Genomic DNA, 9,392 nt, shown 5'->3' with positions numbered 1-9,392 from the left:
TATCCTGCCCTGTGTATATACATATCACAATATACTAGTGTATCTCCTATAGATGAGCAGTGTGTATATACGTGTGACAGTGTAGTAGTATATATCCTGTATATCAGCTATAAGCGACAGTTTAGTAACATATGTTCTGTATATGAGCTGATTGTATATACGGTCATGGTGTATTAGTGTGCATCCTGTAAGTGGTCCATGTGTATATACATGTTACATATAGCATATGTGCTGGATCTGAGCAGTGTTTATATACCAGTCACAGTGTAGCAGTGCTCATAGTGTGTTGATTGTGATGTAGCAATACCCAGTGTGTGTTGGCCGTGATGTAGCAGTGCTCATATAGTGTGTGTTTTCTGTGATGTAGCAGTGATCATACAGTGTTTTGGCCGTGATGTAGCAGTGCTCATCCGGTGTGTGTTGGTTGTGATGTAGCAGTGCTCATCCGGTGTGTGTTGGTTGTGATGTAGCAGTGCTCATCCGGTGTGTGTTGTGTAGCAGTGTCTATAGGCCAGCATTCTGCCATTCTCTCCCTCAGGCTCTTACCTTATGTTGAGTTTTCACCTCCTCCGCTCTTGGATTCAGCCTCGCACAGTCGTGTTTTGGGGGTTAGGAAAGGAGGAAATTGCAGCAGTGTAAGAAACCACAAGACTATAACGTATTTCTGTGTTCAGTCCTCTCCCCCCACACCACGTGAGAGGAAGTGCGACAAACACTGCGCCCTGTAAGACTCGACATGAGCACATCGAAAGCCTGACACCCTGCAGCCATGTGTGTACACAGACCAACAGCAACAATCACCTGCCGAGCTATACCAGTCATCCTGCAGTATATTGCATTTTATACTCCAGTCATAACCAGAGCTTCAACGCTACTCCTTAATAGACCAGTCACCCCCTGGAGCTTCATTCACTATTCTAACACTCCTGTCCTTCCCAGAGCTGCATTCATTACTCTGCTGCTATACAATACTCCAAATACTCACGAAGCTGCATCCATATACTCCAGTAACGGCCCAAGCTGCACTGACCATTATAATGCTACACCCAAATATTCCAGTCACCCAGAGTTGCTTTCAGTTGGTACGTCCTAATACTCTGGTCACCTCCTGAGCTGCATTTACTATTCTATTACATCTTCATACTTCAGTCACCCCCAGAGCAGCATTTACTATTCTGTCCCGACCTTGCGTGTATGAATGGAGACGTGACAAGGTCCGCGGTATAGGTGTAGAGGGCAGCGGGCTCTGATGCCTGGTCATAAAGGAGGTTGGGGGGGGGGGGGGGAAGGGGTCGCTGCAGATCTGGCACAGGGTCCATGCTGAAGAGCTTGTGGACAGTAACAGGGACGGACACTTCTCCGACATTAGGAAGGCAAAAATCACAAAACACGGCGGTGTAAAAGGCAGGACAGAGTTTATTTAAGACGCCGGCTTGGGCCAACAATCATAAATAAAACCTGAAGACGCTAAATTCAAGTTTTCAGGGATTCTGGGTTTTTTTCACATTTAGGAAATTAAAAGAAAAAAAAAAAAAAAAAAACAGAAAAAAAACAAACAAACAAAAAAAAACCATAATACAAAGAAACACTTACTGGAAGAGGTAGATTATTGAATGGGTGTCAAACCATAGGTACAGTGACGTCATCATTCGCCCTAACACACAACGTGATTCACATCTGTACACAAGTTATAAGTTAAAAATCAAGAAATCTGTGAGAAAGGGAGAGAAAAACAGTCAAATACATGAGCAGCGCCCTCCCGAGGAGACGCACTGGGCCCCCTGTAGTGCATTATACTCGGCCACTGCAATACCACTAAACAGCCACTAGATGTCAGCAGAGGGCCAGCTGTGGTCTGTGCAATCAGCAGCAATCTCCGCTCTAATGGACCAATCTGACTACCTGGATTTTGACAACTTACAATTCCCCCACAGGCAGAATGTGACAACTCACAGGCTGCAACTAATAGAATACAAAACGGGGTTGTCAGGATCTGAAAGCTACAGCAACACCACAATGAAATGCATTAACTGGCAGCACAAGCTCTGACCACAAGATGGCGCTCTATCTCCTGCCATATAAGTGACCCCAGACTCCTCCAGACTCCAGAGGGGAGGGGGCAGCACACTTCACTCATACAATAACCGGATTGTCACCAATATCTCCCAGCATGCCATGCTCCTGAGCTGCACTGCTCCCCCGGCAGCCGTATGGTAAGCGATATCAGACGCGTCACCAATTTGAGGAATGGTCTGGTGACGCCTCTGCCATTGGTCGTGCCCACTATATGGCCACCTATAGTAAAGGAGGGGGCACTTAGTTTTACTGCTTTCCTCTCCTTTAAATCAGTAGAATAAATAAAACACTTCTTCTGCGCCATTTTACCGCATGTGGGTGGAGCCAGTGAGCGACGCTTCAGCTGCTAAAACCAGTGTTGCACGTTGCAGGCGCCCCCCAGTCCAGGGGTATCCCCAAAGGCAGTGACGGGGAGGGGGGAGGCGGACAAGGCAGAGGATTCTCTGTATAGAAAATATTTACAGCATCCTTTATCCGTATAGAGGTCCCTCAGCCAATCACTGCCACCCACACCGGATTCTGGGCACAGGGGGAGGGGGCAAGTCCTCAGGGGTATAATGAAGCAGGACATAAAAGATCAGGGAGCGAGCGGGAGATCGGAGAAGTAGTAGGAGGAGGGTCCGAAGTACAGCAGTGGAGGACAGGCGGATACTTCATGCTGTGAACAGTGACGTCCGAGGAGAAGATTCTCAGATGGCGATTTCCGAATTTCCAGTGATGAGCGGCTCATCTCTCCTCCTTCTTGGAGACCTTTGAGGAATGCCAGGCGGTGGATCTAAGGACAGGAGAGAGGGTTATGAAGTACAGAGGAGGCAAGAAGAGGGACAGACAGGGCAGGAGGGGAGCGGCAGAGGGACAGACAGGGCAGGAGGGGAGCGGCAGAGGGACAGACAGGGCAGGAGGGGAGCGGCAGAGGGACAGACAGGGCAGGAGGGGAGCGGCAGAGGGACAGACAGGGCAGGAGGGGAGCGGCAGAGGGACAGACAGGGCAGGAGGGGAGCGACAGAGGGACAGACAGGGCAGGAGGGGAGCGGCAGAGGGACAGACAGGGCAGGAGGGGAGCGGCAGAGGGACAGGAGAAGACATGCAAACAGAGGAGGGAGAGGCAACAAGGGCAGGAGGGAGTATAAGGCAGGGGAAGCAGAGGTTTCACCCCTTACTACATTGTGTGAATTCCAGGGTTGACCATGGTCCCTCATGAAGGTCGCCTACCTGATGAAGGTCTTGAATGCAGCGGAGTGCGGGTTTATACACAGAGGAGGCCGCTTGCCCTGTTGTTGGTCTGTGATGAAGCGATGGACCAGCTCTGCACCGAGACATAAGCATAAGTCACTATGAGAAAGAACCCATCCCTGACATACTCAATCCTCAACACCGACCTTTAACCTGCCAGACAGACGTGAGGCTTTTCTCATAAGAGTCATCAAAACGGTCGCTGGCTGTGGGTTCAAAATCTGCAGTGTAGACACGTCCCGAGGACACAGAATAGCAGCAGTGACACATACACGTGTGGTAGCGGAGGCGCCCCTCCTCCAGGTAGGGGTGGGCCAAGGCGTCCTTAGCAGAGATCCTCTTCATCTGCAGGTGGAGGAGCCATAATAAATCTAGAGCCACCCACAAATCTCAGCTGTGCCCCACCCCAGCTTAGGAATAACAAAGAACCAGCAAGCCCAAAACTCACCGGATCAAACAGCAGCATCCGGCACAGGAGGTGAACGGCCTCGTGGGTGGCTTCACCTGACAGCATGTACAAGACAGAGAGCGACGGCTGCCGAGAGAGAACACGAGGTTCAGAACGGGTCTACCACCTCCAAATGTAAGAAGGTTTCCATTCACTGACAGCAAGCAGAAATCTCACAATGGGGCAAAAGTGTTCACCATTATTATAAGTTATCTACAGGATACTGAACACCGGCCCTTTAAGGAAAATCTAATGCTACAGCTGGTTATTACCGGCTTGTGCGGGCCGCGCAGTATGTGGGCTCTCGCTCCCTCACAGGCGGAGCGCATGGCAGTAAGAGGAGGGGTCCCCAGGAGGTCTGTGATCAGGTCCAGCTGCAAGAGACAAAAATAGGATTACTTGGACTCCTTAAGGGATTGTCACTGCAACCCTGCAGATAGATAGGTTAGTGTAACCAGAACCCAGTATAGAACCCCAACCCTACAGATAGATAGGTTAGTGTCATAGAACCCAGTATATCACTCCAACCCTGCAGATAGATAGGTTAGTATCACCAGCAGCCAGTATATTTATCTGCTGGACTGGGGCGATATACTGAGTACTGATGACAGACTGCCTTTAAGGAACACAACAAGGAACCCCAAGACAACTGGGCCCCGCCTTATAAGATTCTACAAAAGATATAGATCTTGGTGTAAACATTACAGAGACCACAATGCAACACACCTAACACTGAAACAGCAGGGGGCAGCAGAGAAACAGAAGTTACTGCCCCCCAACCTCACAGCCATTCTTAATACAACACAGTGCAGAAGTGTGAATGCAGCTTTGGTTGTAACTAGAATAAGATCAATATACATTCATATATGTGGCTGAATCACTAGGCTAAGACCAGTTCCTCCACACATAGGCGCGTGCCCGCAGGGAGGGGGTGGCCGTCCATACCTGCTGGATAGGACTCTGTGCCTGGAACAGAATTCGCCTCCCAAGCAGCTCCGCGAAGATGCAGCCGACAGACCAGATGTCAATGGCGTTCTGATAGTGGCGACTTCCCATGAGGATTTCCGGAGCCCGATAATACTGGGTCACCACCTCCTGGGTCATGTGCTGGGACTCGTCCGGCTCCTCTACCCGCGCCAAACCAAAGTCACAGATCTGAGCAGGGGAAGAGACATCTGGTTATCTCTGAAGAGTCACTGTAGTAGTGTGGGTCTACTGCAGTCGCATCCAGAGCTGCATCAGTGTCCTAGTTTGGTGTCTTGCTGTATTATGGGATATGTAGCATTTGCCCCAGGCCTGCTCAGCACAGGGGGAAAACTGAATGCAGCTCTGGATGTGACTGAAGTATAAAACCTAATACAATCAGTACAAGACAAGGGGATCACAGACAGCGAGAAAGTGGTAGGAAATGGAGATATAAAGGAGGAAAAGCAGAAGCCGGAGCAGTGGGGCGAGAGGAGGGACGTGACGGGCGACCTTCAGCACGCAGTTGCTGTTCACAAGTAGGTTTCCAGGCTTGATGTCTCGGTGCAGGATCCCAGCCGAGTGGAGATACTTCAGCCCTGCAAGGAACAGAAGAGTTAGAAGCAGCCAGGACACAGGGGATAAAAGGAGCCGGACCCCTGACCCCCGGCCCCTCATCTCACCTCGTAATATCTGGTACAGGAAGACCTTGATGTGGTCTGCGCTGAGCGGCTGAGGGGACACAATGACCTTGTGGAGGTCGGTCTGCATGAGTTCTGTGATCACGTATCTGACGGAGGTCGCAGTCAAGGTCGTAGCATATAGAAACGACAGAACCTCCAACGATGCTACCCCTGACCAGGGCAAGAGGGGGCAGAAACATTTTACTAGCTGCAATTCCAGATTTGTTGCAGTATCTTCTGCTGTCAGCCATGTTAATTCTGATGTGGTCACATAGCTGTCATTTGCTTACTCAGAAGCCCCTCCCCCTCCATCACCTAAACAAGTGCAACAGGAAGGAAGTAGTTAAAGGGGTTGTCCAGAATATATATATATATATATATATATATATATATATATATATATATATATATATTATATAAATTAGGCCAGGAAGGTTAAAAAAAAACAAACAAAAAACCCAACCCTTTACTGTTCCCGGTCCTCCGCTGTCTCCCTGTACGGTCCGCTCCTGCAGTTTTGTTTTCTTCCAGGGGAACGCCCTGCCGCTCGTGACTACCTGTGACGTTCCTGGGTCCTTTCCTCAAGGTGCTGATTGGCCTCAGCGATCATGTGACTGCAGAGGTGTCAGCGGTAGGGACACGGGATGTCACAGCAAAAGAAGACAGCGCAGCAGGACTAGACCGCACTGGGAGACACCGGAGCACCGGGAGAGGAGAGTAGGGGTTTTTGAAAAAAAATTTCACCTCCTCAGGCCTAATTAAGTTAATAATAATTATAAAAAAAAAAAATTAGGCTGACCAACCTCTTTAACTTCTCCTCCTGCACTAGAGGGCGCTATCTTATAACCAAAGTGGTATCATGGGAACCTGTCCGGACCTAAACCTTCTCACAGCTGAGGGTCTGTCACAGTTGTATCTATAAACATGGCAGCAGCATCATCTCCCTCTGGGAGAGGCCGATATGTTTGCAGAATCGAATCACCCACCCACCAGTCTGAGTCCTTAGTCCATAGGGCACAATGTGACTTATGGGCAGCAGCACCCACCACCCCCTACCCGATACCTTCCAGGATACATCTCCTCAAAGCAGTCGATCTGTGGGGGTTGCAGGATATCGAGGGCGGATAGAACCTGAAAGACAGAACCAGGACCAGTCAGACACATGACTAATGCCCACCTGATGATGTCACATGCCTGTGCCCACCACCAGAATCCAGAACATAGATGGCGACACTGCCATTCAGGATGCAAAATCCTCGTAATGTCCGTCTGGTATCGGTTTGCACATTGTCAGTGTGAACAGAGGCAGAGCAGGGCCGAAGGAGGGTGCAAAGCAAAGCCAACCCAGAATGCAGAACCCCTCGGCCTCACCAGCTTCTTACATTGTCATGCTTGAAGAAACAGAGCATTTTCAGCTCCCTGAAGACCCGCTTACACGACACCAGGTTCTGGAAGACATTTGGCATCTTCTTTAGGGCGACTCGTTTGCCATCTCGGGGGTCAGTCACTGACCTGCAAAATATGAAGGAGGCATAAAGCAGGTGTCCTACAAAGAGGTGCCAGCCTGACACTAGTAGACTGGCACCAGCCACTCCTACTATATACCCGTACACCCCATCCTGTAGCTCCCCTGTACCAGCTGGGTTAGACGCCCATGCCAGGAACCCACAAGACTGCGACCTCAAACCGGGGACATGACTGTGTGACTATAGATAAGAGGCGGCGAGACTGGACCAGGGAGCGAAGGGCAAGGACACAGCCCAATATCTGCAGAGAGAAGACCAGGGAGATCGTCCTTGGAAGTGGCCGAGATTATAACCAAGAAAATACCCAGGACTGGGGCAACAACAGCAGCGGACATGAGCAGACACCCAGCAAGAGCCCCACACCCAAATATATGGGACACTGCACCACAAATACATGATACTCAGCACCCCTAATGATCAGCATTCTCACTCCTCCAGACAGTGCCCTGTGATCAGGCTCCGCACTCCCTACATTACGCTCTATATCCCTCACCTCCAGGGCCTGTACCCCAATAGACAGTGCTCTGCACCCCCATACACTGCACCCCTCACTGACGGGCTCTGCGCCTCCATGCACTGCACCCCTCACCTCCAGGCTCTGCACCCCCATACACTGCACCCCTCACCTCCAGGCTCTGCACCCCCACACACTGCACCCCTCACCTCCAGGCTCTGCACCCCCATACACTGCACCCCTCACCTCCAGGCTCTGCACCCCCATACACTGCACCCCTCACCTCCAGGCTCTGCACCTCCATACACTGCACCCCTCACCTCCAGGCTCTGCACCTCCATACACTGCACCCCTCACCTCCAGGCTCTGCACCTCCATACACTGCACCCCTCACCTCCAGGCTCTGCGCCCCCATACACTGCACCCCTCACCTCCAGGCTCTGCACCTCCATACACTGCACCCCTCACCTCCAGGCTCTGCACCTCCATACACTGCACCCCTCACCTCCAGGCTCTGCGCCCCCATACACTGCACCCCTCACCTCCAGGCTCTGCGCCCCCATACACTGCACCCCTCACCTCCAGGCTCTGCGCCCCCATACACTGCACCCCTCACCTCCAGGCTCTGCGCCCCCATACACTGCACCCCTCACCTCCAGGCTCTGCACCCCCATACACTGCACCCCTCACCTCCAGGCTCTGCGCCTCCATACACTGCACCCCTCACCTCCAGGCTCTGCACCTCCATACACTGCACCCCTCACCTCCAGGCTCTGCACCCCCATACACTGCACCCGTCACCTCCAGGCTCTGCACCCCCATACACTGCACCCCTCACCTCCAGGCTCTGCACCCCCATACACTGCACCCCTCACCTCCAGGCTCTGCGCCTCCATACACTGCACCCCTCACCTCCAGGCTCTGCACCCCCATACACTGCACCCCTCACCTCCAGGCTCTGCACCCCCATACACTGCACCCCTCACCTCCAGGCTCTGCGCCCCCATACACTGCACCCCTCACCTCCAGGCTCTGCGCCCCCATACACTGCACCCCTCACCTCCAGGCTCTGCACCCCCATACACTGCACCCCTCACCTCCAGGCTCTGCACCCCCAGACTCAGTACGTCCTGTTCTCCTCTCCCACTCACCAGACTACCCCGAATGCTCCGTATCCTATGGGCCTGTCTGGCTCGGGCTCCCCGGTGCAGTGTGGGGCCCCCGGGTGTTGGGGCCCGGCTGTCACGGCTCCTCCTCCGCTGGCGGCCCCGTTGTGACAGTAGAACTTGTGGCCGAGGGGAGGCGGGATGATCCCCCCGAACACCCCGGAGCACAGCTGACCCGGCACCGAGCGCCCGGGCCCCGGGAACGACATGACTGCGGCGGCCGCCTCTAGTGCAGCGTCCCCCGGCGGACACCGAGCGGCAGCGGCGGCCTCTAGTGCAGCATCTCCCCCCCGGACACAAGATCGGGGAGGGGGGTCCCTGCTCCTGCTGCTCCGGAGACCCCGTGCTGCATCAGCTGGAACAATGCGGCCTCCCGGCGTGCACCGCGGCTTAAAGGGAACGTACCCCCCTCCCTGCCGGAGAGGAGGGGGAACGTGAGCTAGTCTGTCCCCCCTATGTATACAGTGTCTCTATATACTCTGCTCCAGACTGGTACATGGTATATACATATATAGCCTAACATGCTGTCCTTATATACTACACTGCCCCCCCCCCAGTGTATACAATGTATCTATATACTCTGCTCCAGACTGATGAATAGCATATACATAGATATCCTCACATTCTCTCTATATATACCTCCCCTCCAGTGTATACAATCTATCTATATACTATTCTCCAGATACATAGCATATACTTATATCTCCTCACATACTCTCCCTATATACTGCAGTGACCCCAAGTGTATACAGTGTATCGTATACTCTGCTCCAGACTGATACATGACATATCTATCCTCACATAATCTCCCTATATACCTCTATATACTGCACACCCCTATAC

The 9,392-nt window shown here is 52.3% G+C and overlaps 1 protein-coding gene across 1 annotated transcript; it reads right to left on the bottom strand.

The window, feature by feature from the left end:
• Positions 1-368: 368 nt before the first annotated feature.
• LOC142217091 (serine/threonine-protein kinase NLK2) lies at positions 369-8,922 on the bottom strand. The gene is made up of 11 exons (XM_075285281.1): positions 8,535-8,922; positions 6,786-6,915; positions 6,479-6,534; positions 5,404-5,510; positions 5,234-5,319; positions 4,703-4,912; positions 4,030-4,131; positions 3,758-3,844; positions 3,456-3,654; positions 3,289-3,382; positions 369-2,851 (listed from the first exon to the last, which is right to left on the bottom strand). The coding sequence occupies exons 1-11, from the start codon at positions 8,756-8,758 to the stop codon at positions 2,803-2,805; spliced, it is 1,344 nt and encodes a 447-aa protein (XP_075141382.1). The 5' UTR covers positions 8,759-8,922; the 3' UTR covers positions 369-2,802.
• Between the last annotated feature and the right edge of the window lie 470 nt (positions 8,923-9,392).

Source organism: Leptodactylus fuscus, chromosome 8, assembly GCF_031893055.1.
Source record: "Leptodactylus fuscus isolate aLepFus1 chromosome 8, aLepFus1.hap2, whole genome shotgun sequence".
NCBI lineage: Eukaryota > Metazoa > Chordata > Amphibia > Anura > Leptodactylidae > Leptodactylus > Leptodactylus fuscus.
This window is presented reverse-complemented; position numbering and strand designations above follow the sequence as displayed.